Source organism: Acomys russatus, chromosome 4 (assembly GCF_903995435.1).
Source record: "Acomys russatus chromosome 4, mAcoRus1.1, whole genome shotgun sequence".
Taxonomy (NCBI): Eukaryota; Metazoa; Chordata; class Mammalia; order Rodentia; family Muridae; genus Acomys; species Acomys russatus.
This window is the reverse complement of record NC_067140.1, coordinates 6,682,044-6,709,146: the sequence shown is the minus strand read 5'-3', so window position 1 is coordinate 6,709,146 and position 27,103 is coordinate 6,682,044. Positions and strand designations below refer to the sequence as shown.

Below are 27,103 nucleotides of genomic sequence, written 5' to 3'. Positions count from 1 at the left end.
GGCGAGTGTGGCGAGTGTGGGGAGAGGCTACTCAATCTAGATCGATGATCAAGAAAGGCTTCTCTGAGAAGGGAGCACGTGAGCTTTCCACAGAAGCTCTTCTGAGAAACTAATGTTTTGAATTCTCTCTCGTTCCTAGGATCTGTGGTACAGAAGAAGTAGTGATCCCTTGTGCTTCGGACAGTGACTCAGGAAGTGTGGACCTACAGCTGAACAACCTAGAAGACATTCAGAAAGACGTACCTAGTGTGGAAGAACTTACAGGTGAAGGGAAAGGACTTTTTTTTCTTTTTTTTTTTTTTTTTTTTTTTTTTTTTAGTGAGTGGGGAGAAGAATTTTACCCAGCTTTCTTATACTAGGAGTTGAACCCAGGGCTTCACACATGCTTGGCAAATGCTCTACCACCAAGCTACACCCTAGACCTCTCTTTTAAAGCGAAGGCAACAATACCTGTTGTACTTGCAGAGCACCAGGTTCAAGTCCCAGAACCCACTGATAGCTCACCCCATCTGTTAACTCCAGAGAGTCCAGTGCCTTCTTCAGAACTATGGGCATTGCATGCACGTGATGCACAGACACACATGCAGACAAAGCATGCATATACACACAAGGTAAAAATAAATAAATCTAAGAAAAAGTCTAGCCAAGAGATATTGATTGAATAATTGCTGGGTGGCCAACCTTTAGCTAGCTTTTCATGATTTTAAAACCTTGAAAACAGATTGGCACGATGAGAGCATAGCATTAGTCCAGACACACAGGAAACTAAACTTGGTCCTGAGAGATGGTACTGCAGACTGCTGCAGGGTGAGTGCTAGAGGGAGTCCCAGGAAGGAAAGGCCGGTGTGCCTGGCAGCCGGGAAGTCTCCAGGTTGAAGGCGGCATCTAGACTGGCCTGCAGAATAATTATCCTCGTGTATAGCAAACAGGAATTGAGTACAATAATACAACAGTAGCTGTGACCAACCTCCATGGTCCCTGCCATCTGCAGCTGGCAGAGCAGAAAAGCGACCTTCCAAAACACAGTAATTAAAGCAGTTGTGGAGATGTAGTACGCACTGTGGAAGAATTAAACAAGAGGCTGAGAGATGGAACCCCTACCCCTGGGAGATGGAAGGACCCTGACGAGATGGGAGTGGAGCTCATGTGCAGGAATCACATGCACTCAATCGTAGCTCAGCAGGTATCAGTGCCCTGCGGTGCCCTGACATGGTCAGATTCCTCGAGACTCAGCATGAGCAGAACAGGCACCAGGCATTTAGAGACGCACAGCTGGAATTAGGTGAAATCCTTACAGTGGGGTGTGCCGGTCAGTATTTGATATCTCAAAGATTATTATTGGCCAGGAGGCATTTAGGGCTGAGACCCGAAGGTAGGAACCAGCGAGGAGGAGAGAGGCAACAGTGTGTGGGAAGGAAGGGGAGATGTAGGCAGAGGGAGCAACCTGTGCCAAGACCAGAGGGAAGTGAGCACGTGGCTTTAGTTAAAGTATAATCTGCTTTAATTGAAGTAGATGACAAGAAGTGCAAGAAGGTCCCAGCTGGGGCATCCAGGAAACCAAGGAGAACACAGAAGTAGGGCTGAACTCCTCACAGGATCCATTTAATGTTTTCAACTTGGTTTCAAATCTTTTCTGGCTCCAGGACAGGAGAGCAATGTTTGATATAAATTCAAGTCATACTAAGTGTGTGGCAGCTCCTTGAATCAAGTTTTAAAAGTATTTGTGTGTGTGTGGGTGGAGGGTGCTGGAGAGATGGCTCAGCACTTAAGAGCACTGACTGCTCTTGCAGAGGTCCTGAGTTCAATTCCCAGCAACCACATGGTGGCTCACAACCATCTATAATGAGATCGGATGCATACTGTATACATAATAAATAAATTTTTAAAAAAAGTATCTGTGGTTAAGTTCAGACCTCTAGGATTTTCAGTTATTTGTGAAATGCTGATTTTTTTTTTCTCTAATAAGACATCTATTTTCTCATGCTTGTTCTCTGACAGGAAGATGACACTTACATCCTCGCTGCAGCCAAGAGAAGCTGCTTTTTGATGCTTGTGTAGGCTTTTGGTACAGTGTTGGAAGGTCTAGGATTCCAGGTCCTGGACCATATAGCAGAAGCAGCAGAGCCCCTTGTTCTAAGTTGAAAGTTGATTGTAAAACTTTAATAACAGTGTTTGCCCATTGGTGCTCTGGATCAAGACGGAAGGGTTTTTAGAAATTATCTTCCTGACCAAATCCATGGGATCGCTGTGACCCAAGGACATGCTGGTCTCCTCAAAACTTCAACCACTTGTTTATTCAGACTCAGACTATCAGAGAAGGTTCCAGGAGAGCTGGTCAACAGTCAGCAGAGGCATTCAGACTTGAGATTTAAAGGTTGTTATCTTTACCATTTTGCTATGGTTTGGGAACACTGATTTTGCAGCTGAGAAAAAAGTGAGAGTTGGAGGAGGGAAGGGCGTTGGTCCCGGCAGGCAGGAGAAGCTGTCCCGGCAGGCAGGAGAAGCTGTCTGCCCCACAGCACAGCTTTGCACCGCTCAGCAGCATCACCACACAGAGGCATCACCCGGTGTCTCTCTTTTGGTATTAGATACGGACATCTCCGACATCCCTGGACTCACTGAGGAGCCCCTTCAAGATAACCTCAGACCCCTAGCTCCCCGGGCACCCCTCAATGAGGACAGTGTTGAGAGGCTGGTTCTGAACATCCAGGAGATTTTACATGGTGAAAAGGTATGTAGAAAAATTTGGTGAGCAATCCAATTTATTCCCTATAGTAAAAAATATTTTGTGGGGTGGTGGTGGTGCACACCCTTAATCTTAGCACTCAGGAGGCAGAGACAGGCAGACTTTGAGTTCTGAGTTCAAGGCTGACCTGGTCTATAGAGTGAGTTCTAGGGCAGCTAAGGCTATACAGAGGAAGCCTGTCTCAATAAACAAAATAAAAATTAGAACATAATTTATATTATATATAAATACTTTATGGGTTATTAAATATGTATTTATTCTTATAATTTGTATGTTTATAAATTGTTAAATTTATATATTTATATTTATACCAAGCAAAATAAATGTTAGAGCCATAATACAAGTTACTGGCCAATCTCTAACTTAACTTTCTTCACATAACCACGATTAGCATTTTCTATCCCCACAAATGACTATAATTACAGGGAAAACAGTTGTGCATGTTCTAGGTGAGTAGCTGTAGATCTGTGTGGGGTCCCACTGTTGAGGTGACCCTGTCACACAACCTGTGAGAGTGTAAGAAAACTTACCATGGCCTGAGGGGAGGAAAGGCTCCTCTGAGGAAGTTGCCTTTGAACTCAGACCTGAGGGGTACAAGGAGAAAGAGGAAGTTGTAATTGCGGGAGTGGAATACTACAAAAGTAGTCAAATGGGACCCGGCATGCTGGAGGGACTCAAGCTTCTCATGCTGAAGTCGTGCTGATACAGGGGGCAGTGATGCAAGAGAAGGGAAAGACATAGGCTCAGGCCGACGGGGCTGCACCTTGACAACAGGCTCCCCTACGCAGTCCTGGAGCTAGCTGTTCCCCTACGCAGTCCTGGCTGTCCTGGAGCTAGCTGTTCCCCTACGCAGTCCTGGCTGTCCTGGAGCTAGCTGTTCCCCTCTGCAGTCCTGGCTGTCCTGGAGCTAGCTGTTCCCCTACGCAGTCCTGGCTGTCCTGGAGCTAGCTGTTCCCCTATGCAGTCCTGGCTGTCCTGGAGCTAGCTGTGTAGACCAGGTGGGTCTTAAACTCAGACATCTGTCTGCCTCTGCTTCTTAACAATTATTATCTTTAGCTTAAAAATAAATGTAAACTCCCTGCCCTGGAGGAGGCAGAGGCAGGAGTATCACTGAGTTTTAGGCCAGCCCAGTCTACAAAGTAAGGCCAAGACAGGCAAGGCTACACAGAGAACCCTGTCTTCAGAAACTAAAACCCGAAAACTAAAAACACAAACAAAACAACAAAAAACAAAAACAAAACCTTAAACAAGTAGAATATAAGAAAGCAACTGGCAGTGACTGGAGAGATGGCTCAGTGGTTAGGGCACTTGGCACTCTTGCACAGCACCCAGGTTCAGTTCTCAGCACCTGAGTGGCATTTCCCAACTGCCCAAAACTCCAATCCTAGATCTGACATCGTCTTCTGACCCCTGAGGGCAGCTGGCACACACATGCTGCACATACATACATACATACATACACACATACATACATACTTACATACACACACACATACATATATACATACTTACATACTTACATACATACATTCATACATACTTACATACATACTTACATATGTACATACATACATACATACTTACATATGTACATACATACATACATACTTACACACATACATTCATACATACATACTTACATACATACATACATACATACATACACACATGCATACATACATACGTACTTACATGCATACATGCTTACATACATACATACATACTTACATAAATACTTACATACATACATACATACTTACACACATACATACATACATACTTACATAAATACTTACATACATACATACATTCCTACATACAGGCAAAACACTCATACACATAACTAATCACAAAACTAAAAAAGAAAACAATGCCCTAATTTGTTTAACAACACCTCATCATTAGCCATATAGATCCTTTCTGGGTTTTCTTTTTTCTTTTAGTTCATGGATGAATATTCTTAGATGTGGGTTTCTGTATACTCCATTAATAATTCTTAGATATGTGTAACTTGTGTATGCATAGAATGACACATGTTCATGTGTGTGTCATGTTCATATGTGTATGCATGCAGGTGGAGGCCAGAGGTAGACACTGAGGTCTTTTTAGTTTTTGTTGTTGTTCTGTTTTCAAAACAGGGTTTCTCTATGTAACCCTGGCTGTCCTGGACTCCCTTTGTAGACCAGGCTGGCCTCAAATTCACAGAGATCCGCCAGCCTCTGCCTCCCGAGTGCTGGGATTAGAGGCGTGTACTACCACGCCTGGCTTTCCACCCTATTTTTGAGGCAGGATCTCCAAGTGAACCTGGAGCTCACTGATTCACAGGCTGGCTGGCTCGGCCAGGAACCTGCCTGTCTGCTGTGCTAGCTTTTACATGGCTGCTGGGGATCTGAGCGCAGGGCCTCATGCTTGCAGAGCATCTGAGCCTCTTTTCCACTTCTGTGGTAAAACACCATGCCCAAGGCAACTTATAAAGAAAGCATTGAACTGGGCTTACAGTGTCAGAGGGGTAGAGTCCATCAGCTGAGCGAGCGAGCAACGTCTTGGTGGAGGAATGGCTGAGAGCTCACAGCTCAGTCTGAAAGCAGAAGGCAGAGCTGGCACTGGGAATGGTGTGGGCTCCTGACACCTCAGAGCCTGCCTCTGGTGACACACCTCCTCCAACTGCCACACTTCCTGATGCTTTCCACAGTTCCAACAACTGAGGCCCTGTGACCCTATGAGCATATGAACCTCTGGGGGCCATGTTCATTCAAGACACACACACAGTAAGCACTTTCCCAACAGTCAAATGTAAGGGCCATTTTTAAGCTTTTAATAGATTCTGCTAAATTGTCTACCCAGCGTATAAAGCAGTGCTTCTCAACCTGTAGGGCTCAGCCCACCTGGAAGACACATATCAGATATTTGCATTACAATTCATAATAGTAGCAAAATTACAGTTATGAAGTAGCAATGAAAATGTATGGTTCGGGGCACCACAGCATGAGGAACTATTAAAGGGTCCCAGCACTAGGAAGGTTGAGAACCACTGATAGAGGTCTATTTATGTGATCATGGAAGAGAGGTAGATGCTAGTTGCTCACAACTATCCAAAATCAGTATACTTTTTGGTTTTGCTTCTAATGTTTACCAGCCAAATTGACAAGAAAATGTGTTCACTTGTCTTACGTGTGTGTGTGTGTGTGTGTGTGTGTGTGTGTGTGTGTGTGTGTGTGTAGCAGGGGCTGCTTGCTGAGTGTGTGTGTGTTTGTGTGTGTACCAGGGGATCCATGTGGAGTGTGTGTGTAGCAGGGAAGCATGTTGAGTTGTGTGCGTGTGTGTGTGTGTGTGTGAGTGTGTGTAGCAGAGGATGCATGATGTGTGTGTGTGTGTGTGTGTGTGTGTGTGTGTGTGTATCAGGGGAAGCATGTTGAGTGCACATGCATGTAGAGGCCAGAGCTTGTCCCTCAGGGTGGTCCACCGGGTTTGAGATGAGGTCTCTCTCTGAGACAGAGGCTTTTTGAATCAGCTAGTCTGGCTGACCACACCCACTGAGCTGTTTAAGTGGGTGCTGGAGAACTCAGGTCCTTGCATGGCAAACACTTTACTTTCTCTCTTACCCTGTATCTTAATGTCTCCTGTCCTAATGTGGAGTAGTTTGCTTGGCCTAGAGGTTCATGAGAGGCATTTACTACAGCAACTTCTTGCTGTTAATATTCCCAGCAGTTTTGCCTTCTTTGGGGCTTTTACATCTTATTTAGCCAGTCAGCAAGGAGTGAATGTACACCTGCTATTTATAAGTCCCAGTGGCAGGCACACAAATAAGATGGTGAGATTGAAAGTGCTCACTGATCAACAAACTACATCTATAAAACCGAATGTTAAGTACTACTTGCCGGTAAAAGGAAAGTGGTTGATAGCCGGGGCAGCACAGCTCCATCTCAGTGGCGATATCACCAGTGAAAGAAGCCAATCACGGGGACTGTATGAGTCATGTTTTCAGTAATAGAACACATTAGAAAGATAGAACTGGTGGCTGGAGAGGTGGCTCAGTGGATAAGAGCACTGACGGCTCTTCCAGAGGTCCTGAGTTCAATTCCCAGCAACCACATGGTGGCTCACAGCCATCTATAATGTGACCTGATGCCCTCTTCTGCAGATGAAGCACTCATATACAATAAATACATAAACAAATCTTTAAAAAGATTTTTTTAAAAGGAAGAAAGATCAGAAGCGCAGCGATGGCAGACAGACAAGTGGTTCCTGTTGGAGAGAGTGGGAAAGGGCGCGGCTACAGAGGTATGACAGCAGCAGGGACGTTTCAGAGGTGACGGAGCTGCTCTGTCCCCTGATTATGGTGGTGCCAACTTGTATGTGCATGTCTTAGACTTCATGGAACTAACTCGTCAAGAAGCCCATTTTGTTACATGATGCTTTAAAAAATTCTACAATCACCTTGTTCCTGATGACTGATCAGCAGTAAGCTTTCTTCGTGGGTTAAATAGTGTTCTTGGTCTATAAAATTTTACTAAATTATATGTTTTTACATATAATGCTAACTTAACAACAGCAAAACACCAGAAGTCAGCCTCTTGGTCTTCATTTTGTGTTTAGTATCACAAGGCTTTATAAATTTTTCTTTGTTTAATAAAAACTTTAGATTATGGCAGTGAATTAAAACAAAAGAAAGCCCATTGCTTTATTAAAGGAAGGACTAGATGAAGAACAAAGTAATTACATGAAGTCACCTCAGATGCTGCAGTAGCCATAGGAAGGAACTGTAACTCAGCTCCAAGACAAAATGTATGCTCCAAGCACTAAAATACATGCTGTTCTAGAAAAAAATGTAGAGAAGACAGGAGGTATGAAGCAAGAAAGGGCATCATGGAAGTTAATTGACTAGACCCTGACTGCCAGGGGCAAAGCAAGACACAACCTGAAGAGGGCGCCTATGCTGCGTCAGGAAGGGTCTGGACCTCCTTGGGTGCTGTTGAACTACTGTAGATAAGGAGTTCCCTGATCAAATTTAAATCTAAGAAAAGTGCACCTAGCCCCCCCCCCCCCCAAAAAAAAAAGAAAAGAAAAAAAGGAAAAAGAGTAGAAAAAACAAACAAAACAACCAAAAGCAAAACAAAACCCAGAGAGCAGGAAATCCATGCAGCACTCCTGTAACCCCAGTGCTGGGAGCAGATGGAGGCCACAAGCTTCTTGCACTCTAGAGAAGTGTACTAGTTTATGCTATCTGCAACTGAGACAAAGACTGGAAGAATTTTTTTTTAAGTTCCATTTATTTATTATTTTGTATACAGTGTTCTGCCTGCAATGCAGTACACCTGCAGGCCAGAAGAGGCATCATATCACATTATAGATGATTGTGAGCCACCATGTGGTTGCTGGGAATTGAACCCAGGACCTCTGGAAGAGCCCTCAGTGCTCTTAACCTCTGAGCCATCTCTCCAGACCCTAGAAGAATGTTCTTAAGGTTGGACTTGGTCTGTATTTTCTTCTTTATATTTTATTTCAAAATTTCTATAGTAAGATAATTGCTTTTCTGTTCAAAAAGCAAACTATCAATATAAAAAGATTTTATTCAAATCAGAACTTGCTTTTTATTTTTTATTTGTGACATGGTTTCTCTGCATAGCCTTGGATGTCCTGGCCTCACTTTGTAGACTAGGCTGGCCTTGAAATCACAGCAATCCACCTGCCTCTGCCTCCCAAGTGCTGGGATTAAAGGCATGCGCCACCACTGCCTGTCTGAACTTGTATTTTTTTAAAGGAAGCCCTAAGAACTTGAAATGTTGAATCTCAAGTGACATCAAGAGAGCCAGAAGTAGGTGCTGGAAAGGTGGCTCAGTGGTTAAGAGGTTAAGAGCACTGGCTGTTCTTCCAGAGTACCTGGGTTCAATTCCTGGAACCCATATGGCAGCTCACAGCTGTCTGTCACTGCATGAAGTAAAAATAAATCATTTTCAAAAAGAGAGGGAGTTAGAAGTAGCAGAAGGAGAGGCCTCCTCTGGGAGTCTTAATCTGGTAGCAGGACAAAGGGTAGGTGGATGCTGTAGTGAAGACTGAAGATGGGCAGCACTCAGTGCTATAGCGGAGGGCATGATGGGAGGCGCCCAGCCGAGGCAGTGAGGGGTAAGGAGCATCCTTGGGATGCTGCTGTAGTTTGTGCACCCCTCACAAAGACTGGTCTGCATTAAATAAGACGACATATGCTTCAAAACATTTCAGGAGACTTTGCCAAAGCATTGTGCATTTATCAAAGAAGACTGCGATATGTAACTGTATTTTTATTATTTTCCCACAGATTCAGGGTGAGCTTGAAAAGTTGGAGTTCCTAAGATCTTTGTCTTCTTTGAGTCAAACGTTGCCTTATTATGAAACCACGGAATCATTTATTCACCGCCACACGGCAGAAATAGTGCATGTTCTAAGTGTAAGTACTGGGCTCTGCAGAGGTCACTGAGGTGCTCAAACTCTTGACTCGGCCCTTGGCCATGTTATCAGTTCACCTCATAGCACTGTCTGTTCAACAAGAAAAGACCCGAGACACCTCTCGGATGTGATCACCATGGATAACATTTAAAAGAGAAACAGAAAGAGAGAGGAATTACATTCAAGTTTTTCAGCACTTGAAAATAGGCAGTAGTTTGTGGGCAAAGGCTGTCAAATGCTTGGGTCCAAGAGCCAGCTCTGCCTCTTTGTGGCTGTGTGACTTCAGGAAAGGATTTAACTTATGATTGTCTCAGTTTCTCATCAGTAAAGCAAGAATAGCTGTATTTACTTCACAGAGTTATTGTGAACATTTAATTTAAAATAACATAGTCTGATATGCCATACACAGTTGAGAAGCGCTGTCACGGTAGTATTTTTTTCCTGTTTGTACTTACTTCAGCTACCTTCTGCCAAAGCTCATCTATTGATAAAATGTCTTATTAAATACCTACCAGTTCCAGACACTGGCACTGAGGCCACAAAGACAACAAAGACATAATCTCTGTTCCTTTGCCTAGCAAGCCACAACCACCTGTTGGATTCTGGCAGATGTTTAACTGATTATATGGGGACTAGAGGGATGGATGGATGGATGGTCCATGTTAGAGGATCCAGAAGGAGTCTGCAAAGGAGTGATGTACTTTCTCACACATTTTATTTCCTGGTGCTTTAGCCTCTTTACATTTTATCCGAACCTCTGAGCTTGCTTTTATATCCCATAATAGGAGCAATTCTCCTCAAACCAGAGATCTGTGAACTTTTTGGTATGACAGGCCTCTTCTAAGGATGAAGGCTAACCAGCTAACAGTTTTGCAAGGAGACACAGCTACAAAATCCTCTAGCAACTTTAATCCTTTCCTCTAAGAGTTTCCAGTCACCTAGCAATGGCCTCAGTTTGAAAATCAAGTAGATTGAGAACTATTCCAAATAATGTGCCAAGAAGAACAGATTGAAAGAATGTAAATTTCTGAGTTACTACAACTTTCTGGTTGGCTAGGGACAGCCACGGGACCAAGACAACATGAATTCCTTTCCAAGTTCTCTTTGCACCAGGACTGACAGCAGCTGCTTGCCATGCAGTTCAAGCAGCCCAGCTGGAAAACCCACTAGTGCAAATCTCAGACAGCACAATCCCGTTCGTCCTCTGCGAGTGGGTCAGCTGGCCAGTAGTGACACGCCCACGTCTGGCATCTTATCAAAATATGTGCTGAGAGGGGGTCCTACTAAAAAGTTAGGGGTAGCTAGTATTCATGAGAAAATTGCATGGGTAGTTGAATTTACTCTGTCACTGCAGCCACTGTGCAGGGGTTAAGAAAGCATTCTTCCAACACTAAGAGGACAGGCGCACGGCAGAAGAAGCAGTTCTGTGACAGCTCCTGAGGAGAAAAAGGCGAGAGTTGTTGCAGAGAAAGACCGTGAAGGCATTAGCCCCACTTTAATGCATGGCTGAATAAAGCAGGGTCTCTTTTGCTGTGGTAAAACACTATGACCAAAAGTTTCCATCACTGAGGAAACTTAGGGCAAGAACTGATGCCAAGGCCGTGGAGGAGTGTTGTGTATGGCTTCTTCCTCAGGTGTGCTCATCCCGCTTTGGTAGGACCACCAGCCCAGCAGTGGCGCCACCCATAGGGAGCTGGGCCCTCTCACATGAGCATCAATCATGAAAATAGCCCACAGACTAGCCCATAGGCCAAACCAGTCGGGGGGATTTTCTCAATTGAGGTTTTCTCTTTCCAAACAACTAGCTTGTGACAAGTTGGCCTAAAATGAGCAGTGCAAGTGCCAAGCACAACACTGGAAGGCATCGGCTCATCTTTCTTGACCCACACAATGCATGTCTCTTGCATTAAAAAGCCAATAAAGCCAAAGCACAGGGTATAGAGGAAGGCAACTCTCTAGGACAGTTTTCCAAAGAAGGTTTCTATTTACCATGAAAAGGCGCTCCATCATTGTGATTAGAAAAAAACAAATTAAAAACACAGCAAGATTAAATTAAACATCAGGAAACTGGCCAGAATTAAAAAAAATAAATAAATAAAAGAGGCAATTACTAGGTGCTGGTGAGGGTAGGGTAAAGTTTTTAACACACTGCTGGTGGAAAGGCAAAATGGTGAAGCAGTTTGGAGAAGGGTTGGGCAGTGTCTTTAAAAGATCAATATACCTACCACATAACGCAGAAATTCTATGAAGATGTGTACACCAATGTTATGGCCATCCTATATGGGCGAAAAAACATTAAAAATAACGTAGTGTGGATAAACAGAAATGTGTCTAAATAATGGGCTACTCAGGAACAAGAAGGAATGAATTTTTGTTGCATGCTTGGCTAACTCTTTCACACATGCACACGAATAAATAAAAAGGCCAGTTGTGACTGAACCCTGGTGTCCCAGGCTCGCCCCCTCCGCCTCTTCGTGCTCACCCTCTGCTCCTCCTCGTGCTCGCCCTCTGCTCCTCCTCATGTGGACTCCACCCTTCTGCCTTCAGGTCCTTTCACGGCGCTGCCTGCTTGTCAGATGCCGTAGTTTCTTTAAACCTCCAATGCCCAGGGTCTGCTTGGCTTTCATGGAGATCTTTGAGACAACTATTTTTTAATTTCTTTTTCTTTTTTCGATACTATTTTAATTTGGGGAAAATATTTCCCTGATAAGTATAGCCTGGGAATCTACCCATGAAGATCCAAATCCAAGATCACTAGGTTTTTTCTTTTTTTTGGTTCGGTTTGTTTTTGCTTGTTTGTTTTCTCTCACTGTGTAAAGCAGGCTGGCCTGGAACTCACACAGATCCAGCTGAGTCTGCCTCCCACCACACTTGGGAGATTGAAGTTAACTGTTTAATCAAGTTACTCGTTTACTCACATCTGCTTCTCCGCCCCTCATGTCAGGTGCAGCTTCCTGTCTTTCTTGGCTCGTCCTCTCCCTAGAGAGAATGCCTTCCTGTGCTACCCTGTGCTACTTTCTGTGCCTGGAGGTGTCTTCACAGTGCACGTTCTCACCTTAGCTCTCCATGTCTGTGAGCCCATAGTGCAGACCCAGGAGGGACTCTTCTTCTTTTCCCCCTCATTTTAAAAATAGTTTTTCTGAGAATTTTGTGTAATGTACTTTGATTAGCCCTACCCTCAGAACTAGTTTTTATTAAGATGGTTTAAGATTCTTTCTGGAGGTGAGCAACAAGATCAACTCTGGCTCACTGAAGTGTGAAAATAACAAAAAATGGGTGCTGAGGCTTTCAGAGGACTCCGTGGTTAAGAGCACTTGCTGGCTTCAGGAGGACCAGAGTTCAGTTGCCAGCACCTACACCAGGCAGCTCACAGCCGCCATAGCTGCGGTCCAGGGGGTCTGATGCCCTTCTCTGGCCTCTTCTGGCACTGCATGCGTGTGATATACAGACACTCATGCAGACAAACGACCCATACACAACAACAACAACAGGAAGAGGATGCTATGACACCTGCCTTAAAGTCTAAGGCGCAAGCTCTAGGACAGCTCCAGGGTCCCAAAGGCGGGCACTTCTCTGCTGTGTGTGTGACTAAAGCCTCAGGCAGTGCTCAGCATGTAATCCAAATCCCAGCTGTAAAGAAAAGCATCTGATTGGCCCAAGTGGGGTCTGTTTATCACTTGGATCACCTAGGTTCACATAGTCCTTATTGACTGCTGGGCTTCTCCACTTGTGTGCTGGTGATCGGTACAGGCAGAAGGGGCAGTTACTTTAATCTTGGCAGTTACCCCAAGAGGTGCCTAACCCACAAGTGTCTTATAGGCTTCTGAATCCTTGCAGCGGCTAATATAACTCGTAACAAATGACAAAGCCTTCAATACCTAACTGATTAGAAGAAAAAGAAAAGATCATTCTTGGAGCTGCAGAGATGGCTCAGAAGTTGAGACCACGTCCTGTTCTTCTAGAGGATGGGGGTTCAATTCCCAGCACCCACACCCAGGGGCTCACAGTCACCTACCGCTAGCTCTCGGGGTCAGATGCCTTCTTCTAGCCTGCGGACACCGGTACACACAGCATGTATTCACACACACAAATGAAATAATAATAATACTTTTAAAAGAGGGAAAGGACCATTCTAACAGCAATGGCCTAAATAGACTGAAATCAGAAGGCATTAGGCCTGAGGGGTCAGCTAAAAGGTGCTGCTTTCATTTCCATGTGAGGCCAGTGGCTACATAAAGATTCACCACCAAGACTCTGCTGAGCTGATGAGGGTGGGGAGTGAACACAAGTCGGAAAGGCCTAAATCAGCTTTTCATGAGTCCTGGGAAAGGCTGATCAATGGCCAGGAAGGAGAGTTGTTTGGAAGAGGATAATGCTAGGCTGCAGCCATGCTTTTAGTTGTGATCCCTTAACATGGCTAGACAAAGCTGGGCATGGTGGCACACGCCTTTAATCACAGTACTTGGGAGGCAAAGACAGGCGGATCTCTGTGAGTTTGAGGCCAGCCTGGTCTACAAAGCAAGTCCAGGACAGCCAAAGCTACACAGAGAAACCCTGTCTCAGAAAAAAAAAAAAAAAAAAAAAAGCTGGCTAGACAAGGTGCAGACTGCCCTGGAGAGCTCTCAGGGCCAAAGACAGAGTTTTACTGCTGTGTCTTCCAGGCTGTGAAGCCGTGAAGCCAGTCAAGTTCCTTTAGAAAACAGGAGTAGCAGCAAGCCACCAGTCAGATTTGAGTTTGCCATTTTAAATCACAGACTTGGGAACTGGAGAGCTGGCTCAGTGGTTAAGAGCACTGACTGCTCTTCCAGAGGTTCTGAGTTCAATTCCCAGCAACCACATGGTGGCTCACAACCATCTGTAATGTGATCTGATGCCCTCTTCTGGCCTGCAGGTGTACACAAAGGCAGAGCACTGTATACTTTTATCTTTTAAAAAATACTTAAACTAGAAATAATCACTGGTAATAGTGATAAGGGCTACCAGGAAACCCATGACATAAGTATACTGTTGTACCATTTTACAGATGAGGAAACTGAGGCACAGGGAGGCTCACTACTTGAGTCAGCACAAACAACTAGTAACAGGCCAAGGGACAGCCTGGAGCCTGGTTTCTGAGAAGAAATGAATTCTTCCGCAGTCCTGCTGCCATCCTGTGGAGCTGAGAGTGGGGCCTCCTGGCTGGCCCCCTGGTTGTTTTGATAGGCCATTCACATCTCCAGTGAGTGGCCTCAAGAACTGGTATGTTTTCAGATGGCTGAAGTTCTTTTTCTGTCACTGCAGGCGCTGCTACAAGAGGAGCCTCTGCACTCTCTCTCCAGCCTGGTGCGCCGTGAGCTCATTGTCACCATCACTGACCTCAGGTGACACCCCCGTGCCCCTCACACATGCATCCTGAGAGGAGCCTCTGCACTCTCTCTCTAGCCTGGTGCGCCGTGAGCTCATTGTCACCATCACTGACCTCAGGTGACACTCCCATGCCCCTCACACATGCATCCTGAGAGGAGCCTCTGCACTCTCTCTCCAGCCTGGTGCGCCGTGAGCTCATTGTCACCATCACTGACCTCAGGTGACACCCCCATGCCCCTCACACATGCATCCTGAGAGGAGCCTCTGCACTCTCTCTCCAGCCTGGTGCGCCGTGAGCTCATTGTCACCATCACTGACCTCAGGTGACACTCCCGTGCCCCTCACACATGCATCCTGATTTCCCATTCAGGGCCATACATTGCTAGAGCTGATTAAAATGTCCCATATTTAGGGCTGGTAAAATGGCTCAGTGACTAAAGGCAGTTGTCACCAAGTATAAGGATCTGAGCCTGATCCTTGGAACTCACATAGTGAACTGTTCCAACACATTAAATAGACAAATGCAATTTTAAAATCTTTTTGTTTGTTTGGATTTCTTTCTTTCTTTCTTTCTTTCTTTCTTTCTTTCTTTCTTTCTTTCTTTCTTTCTTTCTTTCTTTCTTTCTTTCTGTTTTTCGAGACAGGGTTTCTCTGTGTAACCTTAGCTGTCCTTGACTCACTCTGTAGACCAGGCTGCCCTCAAACTCACATCATCCACCTGCCTCTGCCTCCCAAGTGCTGAGATTAAGGTGTGCACCACTACGCTCGACCTTCTTTTGGTTTTTCCAGACAGAGTTTCTCTGTGTAGTCTCGGCTGTCTTGGACTAGCTTTGTAGACCAAGCTGCCCTAGAACTGACACAGAGATCTGCTTCCCAGAGTGCTGGGATTACAGGCGTGCACCACCATGTCCAGCAACAAATGCAATTTTTTAAATGCCCCATGTATTAACTTTTGAAACCTATTTATATGGGGAAAGCCAACTCCTCGTTCTTTTGTGGGCACTTTAGTATCATGTGATGACTAGTCTGGTTGTCAACTTGACACACCTGGGAGGAAGGCACCTGGATTGAGGAAGCCTCCAATGATTGGCCTGCCTAGGAGGCCTTAGGAGGGCGCAGTGCCCTCTAATGGTGCCATTGTTGAGTAGGTGAGAAGGGTAGCAGACTGTGAGCAGGGTCAAGGCAGTAAGCAGCGGTGCTTGCTGGTCTCTGCCTCGGCTCCTGACTCCAGCTTCCTGCCTTGGCTGCCCTTGATGATGCCCTTTCCTTCCCAACCTGCTTTTGCTCGGGTTTTATCACAGCAAGGCAAAGCAAGCTAGAACACCAGGAAAGTTAAGACCATCCCAGTGCAAAGTGGCTCTCGTACATGCTTCATGATAAAGCACCATCAGGTCTAAGGAAGGTTTCAGGGGGTGCCTGATGTTTACCGCTCTTGGAGACTTGCTCCTTGGCAACCATGCTGGTCAATATTGCTAAGATGACCTGCAGCGAAAGCCTGAGCTCACTCACACTGGGGTTGTGCATTACTGCATTAGAGTGCTGCAGGCTTGCCTCTATGGCTGTGCTGAAGAAGAGCCTGGAAGGCTTCGGCACCACAGTCTGCAGTGGGTGTGGGTGGGGCAGACAGCCACTCTTCCTCCAGCCTTTTGTGAGATCCATCTGATGTGTGGCTCCTGCGTGCACCTGTCTGTTCCATCAGAGTGCTCTGCAGCCAGCTTGCCCTTCCTCTTTTCACTATTTTAAGGGCCAAGGTATCAATTTAACATCAGAGTCTTCCAAACTGTCTTTCCTCAGTTACCAAGATGTGCACCTGTTGTTCGGCTCTGAGGACCGAGAGGACTTGCTTGCTCTTATCACCAAAAGCATCATTTGTCTGCCTGCCACAGGCACCCCTGCCTGCCTGCCAAGCACAGTGCCAAACCAGAGCAGCGAGCGAGAGGTAGCTCCCTGTTTCCTTTAACTGCACTCCTCCTGGGCAAGCTGCTCTTGACCTTTTGATGGTTCGAAACCAACTCAAAACCAGTGATGTCAAGTCTCATGAACATAATCTAATAAGAGCATTCTCTCCTTTTTCGTCTATTTGTTCCTTCATTTTCCCTCTGTTCCTTCTTTCCTTGGATTTAAAATAAAGTGGGAGCTGGGCATGGTGGCTCTTGGGAGAAAGATACCGACAGATCTCTGTGAGTTCAAGGCCAGCCTTGCTGGTCTATATAGCAAGTTCTAGGGCAGCCAGAGCTACAAAGTGAGGCCCCATCTCACACAAAACAATAACCAAAAATAATTTTAAAAATTTAAATTGTCACTCATATACTTTGTAGACTTTCCATTTCCTTTTATTTTTGAGACAGGAACTCTTGGTACACGCTGGGTTGGTCTTGAATTCGCAATCTGCCTGAGTGTTTTGACTATAGGTTTGGTGTTCCACCCCAGCCACAGCCAATTTTTTTTTTAAACTTGAAATGTAATTTTTTTCTTGTTAAAATTTTGTGCACGTATGTTGAATATTCCCTTATGCCCCTCATTCCTCCCTGTTTTCCTTCCCCACATTCCCACCTCTTCCCATTTTACTGACATTTTTTGAAGGGCTACCTTGTGCACTCTGCAATTCTGACAGAAAGTAGAGATGAGCAGTGTGAGGTCTTGCCCTTACAGCCTGCCCTTTAGAGAGACAGAGAACCGAGGAAAAGTCTGTCTGTTGGTGAAAAGCACAAGTGGTCTGACCAAAACTCAATGCAGGAGATGAGGGAGTGCTGGGATTCTAGACACGGGGTCTTCTTATGTAAGTAATCCAAGCAAGCCTTCTTGGTGGGCTGGGACTGAGAGAGCAGCTTCCAGGCTGGGAGGAGAGTCAGCGTCTTCTCTGGCTGCTGAGCAGGCTGGTAAGGGAGTGATAGGAGGCCACTGCTTCAGATGACTCCCCCGCTTCAGGACACTGGAGGGACAAGTCACAGGTCGGCTTTGAAGGTGTGGACCTGTGCACGCTCCCCAGGTGAAGTCCGTTCCCAGTGATCCCAGCAGTTTTAAGGTGCTCATTTGAAATGTCTTATTTCTGTTTACTTAATGCCATAAACTGTACACAGGTGCTTTTTCTGTGGATCAGGAGTTTGTGTAAAGTCTCAAAGTGATGAGCATCATGGTAGATGTGCTTTGGGAACTTTGTGTGTGTGGGGAGGGGAGAGGGTGGCTCGCTGATTCTGCATCTTTTTAGTGTCTCTACAGGCAGACGTTCCAGGCCTTTTCTGTAATGCTACAGAGTCAGGTATTAAAAGACCCACATCTGGAAAATTTTGACAGCATTTTTAAGGTAAACAAGATGCCAGAGGACAAAGGAAATTACTAAGAATTAAATTATATCAGGCAACATTGTAGCCAAAAGAAATATCGAAGCCGGGCATGGTGGCACACACCTTTAATCCCAGAACTCATTGCTCTCAAGTCCTTCTGACATGGTTTGATTTCCTCACTGTCCACAGAGACAACAATCACTATGAATTGCTATGAATATGGAACAAATAGCTTCTAATAAGTGGAACAAACCATTATTACAATTTCCTCTACTGTTCCTTTATAGCATAGACAAGTTTAGTGAATGACCCAGAACCAGAGTCGATCTAAGTTAGTAAGTAGGCAGCTTCCTATGTTGTAGGACTCACATGGAAAGTGACCACACGCCTCCACCTGTGACTGTCCAGCACATACTCTCTATCAATAGGGCGTTAGGCACTTACCTTCATTCACTGAGACTCAAGTGTTTTATTCTTGCTTCTTTTTAAGATGCAGCCACCCCAGGAAGAGGGACCCTTACTTAGAAGCCCTGTGCACCTGAGCACAGAGGGCTTTTGTTCTTGTCACACCTGACCTGGACATTGTGCCTCACTCCTCTTCTGTTTGTACATCAACGCCACAGTCAGTCTTGGTTCTTGTCCCGCGGTACTTTGCACTCTGCTGTCCTGGCAGCTAATTTCACCATTTCTTCTGTTGGAAAGCTGCTGCTTTGGAGCTCTAGCTTTTGGGCCTCATCTTCTCTCGGCATCCTTCCCTGTCTGCTCAGGTAGACAGGATGTGCTTTCTTCCTTTGACCTTCCTTATTTTTTTTCATAGCACATAGACCCCTGGTTACAGTCAGAAAAAGACCATGAACGGAAACGGGCTGCAGCCATCATGGCCCAGGTCCTCAAGTGCTTGCTGAGTTATCTCAGCCTGAAGGTGAGTAGCCTGGGTGGTTGAGGAGGAGGCACTCACGCCATCCTTGATTGTTCTCCTTGACTGTGCTGTAACTCAGCATGAGCCATGCACACCACGGGTGCCAGGTACAGGAACTTGTACTCCTAGTCCTCAGCATTATTCACCTGTCTGCCTTAGTCCTGAAATGTGCTCAGTTTGAAGCCACATACTGTCTGTTAATCTTTGTATCTCTGTTCTTTAGCATGACAGCTAAAACACATACCACAGTAAATGCTTTTGAATAACAAATGAATAAGTAGGGGCTGGAGAGATGGCTCAGTGGTTAAGAGCACTGACTGCTCTTCCAGAGGTCATGAGTTCAATTCCCAGCAACCACATGGTGGCTCACAACCATCTATAATGTGATCTGATGTGCACTGTATACATAATAAATAAATAAATCTTTAAAAAAAAAAACCAAATGAATAAGTATAATCTGGAAATGTCTGAGGGGCCAACAGTGACCGGAGCTCTGTGTAGTTTGTGTTTGAAGAAAAAATGAAGTCCAGCTCCCAGGTGATAAGAGAATGACACTATTGTTGACTGTTGAGGCAGAGGAAGGAATCTAAAAGACAGAGGGACCTGACAGAGACATTACCTAATGTTTCCACCGTCTTGTCACTTCAGAGAAAGAGTTCAGAGACAAAGTAAGAATCTGGGAGGTGCCAGGCATGGTGACGCACGTCTTTACTCCCAGCACTCGAGAGGCAGAGGCAGGTGGATTGCTGTGAGTTTGAGGCCAGCCTGGTCTACAAAGTGAGTCCAGGACAGCCAGGGCTACACAGAGAAACTCTGTCTCATTAAAAAAAAAAAAAAAAAAAAGAATCTGGGAGGAAGTTTTATTGGAGAGTAAAAGTACACACTCCACCTTTAATCCCAGCACTTGGGAGGCAGAGGCAAGTGGATCTCTGTGAGTTCAAGGCCAACCTGGCCTACAAAGCAAGTCCAGGACAGCCAGAGCTACACAGAGAAACCCTGTCACACACACACAAAAAAAACAAAAACAAAAAAAGAAAACAACAAACAAAAAAGTACACACTCAAGGGGAGTCAAGATGTTCCCATGCTGTACCCAGATCTCAAGGCCCCCCCAAAAGACCACCAGGACTCGATACCAATGTAATACACATGAATACCTTAAATCGACTCAAGCCAGAGGAACCTCAAGATCAAAGGTTCATTTCCCTCTCAGGAGCAGCTTAGAATGCTCAGGCAAGGCCCATGCACTAGGTGAGACACTAGGGGAGGTGGGTATGAGTTCTCCACTGGGTGGTACAGTTACCGCGCTGGTACCAGATGGCAGTGGAAACCCCAGGCATTCCAAAAGCCTGTGAGGATACCGCAGTGTTACAGCCCTCCAGTTATGGTGTTGTATTAACAGCAGGGGTGCGGGCAAAAGCCCGAAACTGGCTGGGAAGGCTGGTCTGTTGAGGTACAGTTCTGGTGGGATGGAGGTCCAGTGAGCAGTGGCTACCTGACCACGACACACCAGTGAACAGCAGACGCTCCAGGCAACCAAGGGGCTAGGGGTTTCCAGAAGCTTGAGGTCTTCAGAGAGGAGGGGGGCCCTTCCTTCCCCAGAATAAATGACAAGTCTCAGTTGGTCTTGGTGGAGGAATGGAGTGAGAAATCTAGCAGAGCAAGAGAGAAAACACCCATGGGGGTTCAGGGAACTTTTTGCCCAGGTACTCTTTTCCACTGGAACAGAGCAGGTGACATTCCCAGCAGGCTGTATAATTCAAGCTTGGGATAGAATAGTCCCTCCCTCTGGCTCACAAGACCCCACCTCCTCCCTGCTCTCTGTCTGACAGAAGCTGGGGAAGACCTTATCTGATTTTATTCTTAGAGCTAAAAACATATGTAAAAAGAAAGATTCCTTTTTAAAAACATCATATGGGAGGGCATGACCTCAGAGTCTAAGCTAGCCTTTATTTCATAAATCAGGGACATTATAAACCTTGGGCAGTGGGAGGGGTTTGAGGGTGAATGTATTTGATTTGCTGGGACTAGGGATGCCAGGGATACTTGATCTAAAGTAACAAAACAGCCAAAAGGGGGAAAGCAAGACTTAATTATCCTGGGGAAGAACTCCAGGAAAAGTGAAAGGTCATTGATTGAAAGCCAAGACACCAAGACATCTCATTAGCATAGGGTGGGTATTTCCAGGAGTCCCCAGGTGCTTGCTGAATGGGTTTCTTACCAGGAAAGGGTTGGGCTTCTTTTTTTTTTTTTTTTTTTTTTTTTTTTTTTTTTTTAAGGGTTGGGCTTCTAATCTCCCTGAGGGCTATGTGATGATCCTTAGAGGTTCTGGGGGGGTCCCCAGATCAGGTGGAGAGGGAACCCTGCTGAGAAAGTGATTTGGTTGTCTTACACCAAGCTCAGAGGCTATCTGGAAACACCAGACTTTGACCTTACAGCAGGGTCCCACACCCAGTGACAGACCAGACTGACTCATGCTAGCTTACTTACAGAGCACGGGTGACTGCAAGCAGCCCTCTCTAAACAGCCACCACCACAGCATGTCACCCCTGCATGGATGATGGCACCCATAGCTGCAGAAATGGAGTCTCTCCTTCAGCTACTTTTCCACTCTCTATGCTTCTGTTGTACCCAGATCTTGAGACCTCCAAAAAGACCACTAGGACTCAACACAGATGCAATACACACACGGTCCTTTATTACAGGCTCAAGCATGGACCACAATCCTTCCTGACCCAACAGGATGGGTTTATAAAGGGAAAAACTGTAAGTGGGGGGGGGGGGTTGTGGGTCACAGGAATGTTGACCTTTTGGTGGGTTGGGTGGAGGCTGATTCATGAGGGGAAGTTTTTTTTATATCAGAGGAATATTGGGTGCTGATTATATCTAATCGCCCAGGTGGAGTTTACAGTACCGTGGTCATTTCCAGAACGGAGGACAAATTCTCACAGAACACACAGACCATGGCATTCATTACAGAACATGGCATTAGTTTGGTCCTTGCACTCCAGCAACCCTCTGAAGCCACAAAACTCTGGTAGCAAGTGAGCTCTGATCATTACTGACTGCCTTACGATTCTAATTCTTCATCCCCTGTTTGCTGTGGATTAAAGGAATATTTCAAATGATCTGTCCCCCCTGTAGAGTGTGGCCCTACGATCTTCTTTTGCATAGGGGTGCTTAACCTGATATCACTAGGTCTATGAACATCTAGAAGTTGTATGCATAACTCTACTGTGCACTGTACTATTTTTCATTTTTCTTTTTGAACATTTAGAATCCTTAAAAATTGCACTTATTTTAAACTATTATTATTATTATTATCATTTGGTTTTTTGAGACAGAGTTTCTTTGCGTAGCCTTGGCTGTCCTGGACTTGCTTTGTAGACCAGGCTAGCCTTGAACTCACAGCGATCTGCCTGCCTCTACCTCCTGAGTGCTGGGATTAAAGGCGTGTGCCACCAGGCCGGGATTAATTATATTTTTGAAAATTGCAAAAACAAAAACAAAAACACATGGTTATGGTTATGGTTATAGTTACTTAACCAAACCCAAAGACTATACTATACAATACAAAATCTTTCTGTGTTTTTCTGTGGAAGGTCTGTTACTAGAGTCTTAGAGCAAAAGGCCCTGCTCTGGGAATACCTATAGTTCAGGTCATAGAGTCATCCATCTACCCCATGTGCCAATCAAAGGGAACAATGAAAGACAACAGAAGCCTTTCTATGTAGCCAGTACAGGTATTGCTGAAAAGGGCGGATTCAGTGAGCCCAAATTGTTTGTTTGTTTGGTTGGTTGGTTTGGTCTTTTGAGACAGGGTTTCTCTGTGTAGCCTCGGCTGTTCTGGACTCCCTTTGTAGACCAGGCTGGTCTGAAACTCACATCGATCCGCCTGCCTCTGCCTCCCAAGGGCTGGGATTAAAGGTGTGTGCCACCATGTCTGGCACAAAGATTTATTTATTTATTTTATGTATATGGGTGCTCTATCTGCATGTATATCTGCAGGCCAGAAAAGGGCATCGGATCACATTATAGATGGTTGTGAGCCACCATGTGGTTGCTGGGAATTGGACTGAGGACCTCTAAAAGAGCAGACAGTGCTCTTAACTGTTGAGCCATCTCTCCAACACCCCCCCACCCCCAATTGGCTTTTCAGGGGCTTATAGTGTTAATCTTGAGATTTACCAGAGAAAAGACAATTCCATAAATTTGAACCATATTTAAAACAAGCTTTAATTAAATACTGATCAGGATGAGCTTTGGTCATGACCACTCCCTGGAGTTCCAGCACAGTGTTCACAAGACACATATTGTAGGATCTATTTAAGGACAAACCCAGATGACTACCACTGGGCAAAACTGCCCCAATGCTTCACCTGGTGCTAGGCCCAACATAGACTGTAGACAACAAGCTGGACATCTAAAAAAGTTATTGTCTCACGTTGCTGAAAATGAGGTAAGGCCGGTCTCTCATGTTCTTCTTCCCCAAAAACAGCCTCTCGTCTTCTGTGCCTGATGGCCAGACTGCTTTTGCCCATGATACCAGAAAACAACAAAAACCTGGGTAAGACAACTGTCTAGGTAGTGGACTTGCTAGTCATCTCTGTCATTTTAATTAATATATAGATTCATCTAAGTTACATTTTTTCCTTCTCAGATCTCTGATTATATTAATGGCTGAGCTAATGGCAGCTTAATAGCTAAAAGACAATTAGATCTACTGTTAGTACACTAGTCAGCTCATTAGCTAGTTAAAACTACTAAGTACCAGATCTCTTCTCTTATTTAAAAAGACAAACAGGCATGCCCTGCTCACAGGCTTCATATTAACTGATAAACAGTTTTTAGTAACTCAACTGCCTGTGTCTCTTGATATATAACTAGATAAAAAAATATAATTTATGTAAGTTCTGAAGATCTAAAAGCTTAAGTTAGGCCAGTCTAAAATGTTTGAGGGTTCAAAAAAGTGTCTCAAGTTAATAAATACAAGTGTTTAAAGGTCTGAAAAATGTTTAATATTTAAGGGTCTAAAAAAATATTTAAATATTGATAAGTGCAAGTTGCAGATTTAAAGTAAGATGGATGGTTATAATAAACTGATAAAGTACTGGCTGCTTATAAATCAGTCCCAAGATCAAGAGTTTAATTTTCTTTTGTTGTATTCTAAATATAAATTTAAAGGTGCTTCTCATCATGCTAAAAATGAGTCTGTCCAATCTATATATATCAAGTCTTCTGGACTAAAAAAAATTGTTCAAAAAAAAAATTGTTCATGCTTGTACTGGGTCTCAAAGGTATAAGTCTGCTGCTACTGTCATTTACAATTATAAAATTAATATGCTTTTTATAAGCTTCAAAAAAATCAAAAGGTCATAAAAACTGGATCCACCTGCCACAGATCAAATAAACTCCAGATAAGTAAAATAAAAACTTTCCCTGGGCTTAAGATTCTTCTGCTTCCCCACTTACTAAAAAATTTTAATCCTGTTCCAAGTTTATGTTTGTCTCAACAGATTTTTACCTGATTAACAGACTCCATCCAGAAATCACCTGTAAATTACAACCTGCTAAGATCTAGACCTACAAGCAGCTGATATAAACCAGTCCCGCAAAGATGAGTGCTCCTTGTCTCTTCAACTAGATCAGCTAAACAGATACTCTTGTTAAGTGCCCCAGTGGCACTTGAGTAGCTTTTCAGCCTTTCTAGGTCCTAATAACAGCGCCCCTAGTGTCAGAAAAAAAAACTACAGAAAAAAGTGACTCCGCCCAGTTTCCCACTTTATAGGCAACTCTCTGACATAAAAGACAAACTTGAGCCTTTAATTCTGTTTCTCCAAGTCATGCTTGTACCCCTTATATGATAAACTTTATGTTATGTTCGTTCAATTGTTCTCCTCGACTGACTACCCTAATGTCTACTGACTTTTGGTCCCTACATTCTATGGTACAAAATATAAAAAAACTCTCAGATCATGTAAACAATCTCTAAACCTGCTTCAAGATTAAAACAGTTACAAGAAGAAGGGGGGAATGAAGGAACCAGCCCCCTTAAGGACCTCCATTAAAGCCAAAGTCTGGGAAAATGTAAAAGTCAGCCTACTCAGTCCTCCCTTAAAGACCCCCATTAAGGCCAAAGCATGTACATTTCTAGGGGGTCCAGCTTGAACCAAGGACAGACAGATATCAGATCACTGTGTGTGTGTGGCAGGGACAGGAAAAACCTTGAAGAGTCCAACTTGACTCAAGGTCTCAGTCTGTGCTCAGAGTCCAGCTAAACTCGAAGACAACCAGCTGTGTTTAAAATTTCCACTACCCCTCCCCAACTAAAAAAGTTCCTAAACGCCCCCTGTGACTGCTTCAACCAGTCTTTCCCATAGGTCAGCTTGCCCCTCCACCCATTATCCAACCACCCAACGCCAAGACTTGTAACTCCCTGCTTGCAGCTTTTCTGCCCAAATGCCAACCAATCACATACTGTAAAACTCATTTGTCTAAAACCTATAAAAGGCCTGTGCCTCTGTTTCTCAGGGTCTGCAGCTTGAAAGAGCTGAACAGACTCCATCGCGATGGCTCAATAAATTCCTATACATTTACATCGACAATCGACTCCGTCTCTTGGTAGAGACTCTGGAAATAAACTAGAGATCTCTTTAGAGGTCTCAGTCTTACAGCTACCTTGTTTTCCCTTGTGGCTTTATTATTTTCCAAGAACTACAATTCCCAGCATTCCAGGAAGTTTAGCTGGTTCTTGGACAGGTGGGGCTTTCAGGTTTACTTTTAATTTTAGGTCTTACAACAGGAACCTACAATTTTTATAGAAAGGGGAGGCAAGGTGTACATGCTGGCCTTGCTCAGGCCCTGTCTGAGTGCTCACTGTCCCAGTTCTGGCTCTGCAGTAGCTTCTCTTGAAGTTGTCACTGGCCAAGAGGAACAGTCTGCTTACCACCAAACAGTGCCTCCTGCTCCAGGAGGCAACCTCAGCTTCACAGCTGATGGCCTGCAAGGGGACGGAGAGGTGGTGACCTGTCCTGCAGCGCTCATTGTGGCTGCAGCTCCTTGTCATAAAGATGTTTATCACTCAGTCCCAATCCCAGAGTCCAAGGGATGTGTAGAGAGACTGACTGAGGAGGAAAAGGCAAAGAAGTAAAGCCAGAGGCAGAGAGGGAGGAGGGGAGCCAGGCTGGGCTCATGGCCTTCTTAAGGCCCAGAGTTCCTTTACACTGAGTGTGATTTAGGTCCAATAAATGTCGTCCAGGCTGAGTGTGTGGCTCTGTGACTTGTGGCACATGTGCTCTCTGGGTGCCTGATGCTTTTGATATTAGTTTGCTTAGGTATTATGTTTTCCAATTTGGCGGTTTTTTTAATGGAATTTCTTTGTGAGCTAATGTATATGTCTCTGCATCTATATGTTTTTCTTGTGCTCCTTCTCCTCCCCCACCCCCACCCCCCATTTGTTTGTTTTGCCTATTCTATTTTGTTTTTGTTTTTAGTTGCCAGTTTGTTTTCTAATATGAGAGAGGAGGGGTGTGGATTTGGGTGGGTGGATAAATGGGGAGGACCTGGGAGGAGTTGGAGCAGGGAAACCATGATTAGAATATGTTGTATTCGTAAAAATCTACTTAAAAAAAAAAATAAGAGGCTGGGCACAGCGCACGCCTTTAACCCCAACACTCAGGAGGCAGAGGTAGGCAGATCTCTATGAATTCGAGGCCAGCCGGGTCTACAAAGTGAGTCTAGGACAGCCAAGGCAACACAGAGAAACCCTCTCTTGAAAAACCAAAAATAAATAAATAAAGAAGAAGAAGAAGAAGAAGAAGAAGAAGAAGAAGAAGAAGAAGAAGAAGAAGAAAATCAAAGGAACTTAAAGAAAAAAAGGTAAGAAAAAATGTTAAATCTAATCTCTAGTAGGTTTTATAGCTTTTGTTTGAGACAGATCTCATTATGTCACTCTGGCTGACCTGAAACTCACTATCTAGACTAGGCTGACCTCAGATTCAGTCTGCCTCTGCCTCCTGGATGCTGAGATTAAAGACCTGTACTAGAATGCTGGCCTCTGGATTTTATGTCTTAATAAAATTTATAGGGCTAAAATACAAAAAAAAATGTTTTTTTAAGTAGAGGAAAAGGAACATATTAGCCTGTTGCAATTCAGAGGCTCCACCGTCACCGCTTACCCCTGAGTACTCTGCCATAGAGACTCCAACTCAGCTCCTTCCGCTTCCTTCTGTAGATGAGCTAGTGAGGCCTTCTTTTATTTATTTATGTGTTTATTTGTGTGCACGCTTGTCATGCATGTGTGTGCATATGGAGGGCCAGGCATGAGGGGCTGGCTGGTTTCTCATGACTGCAGCCAGCGCCCTCAACTCCCAAGCCGTCTCTCCAG

At 44.7% G+C, this 27,103-nt stretch overlaps 1 protein-coding gene and 1 pseudogene across 1 annotated transcript in view; one reads left to right on the top strand and one right to left on the bottom strand.

Moving 5' to 3' along the window:
• The window catches only part of Mroh8 (maestro heat like repeat family member 8), a 70,771-nt gene that overhangs the window by 7,184 nt on the left and 36,484 nt on the right, over positions 1–27,103 (top strand). The window contains exons 2-8 of the mRNA XM_051143664.1: positions 140–264; positions 2,589–2,731; positions 9,048–9,170; positions 14,450–14,529; positions 16,310–16,454; positions 17,724–17,819; positions 18,617–18,721. Of these exons, the coding sequence (XP_050999621.1) occupies positions 140–264; positions 2,589–2,731; positions 9,048–9,170; positions 14,450–14,529; positions 16,310–16,454; positions 17,724–17,819; positions 18,617–18,721 (817 nt within the window). The remainder of the gene's footprint in view (positions 1–139; positions 265–2,588; positions 2,732–9,047; positions 9,171–14,449; positions 14,530–16,309; positions 16,455–17,723; positions 17,820–18,616; positions 18,722–27,103) is intronic.
• LOC127188305 (transcription termination factor 1b, mitochondrial-like) lies at positions 688–2,561 on the bottom strand (annotated as a pseudogene).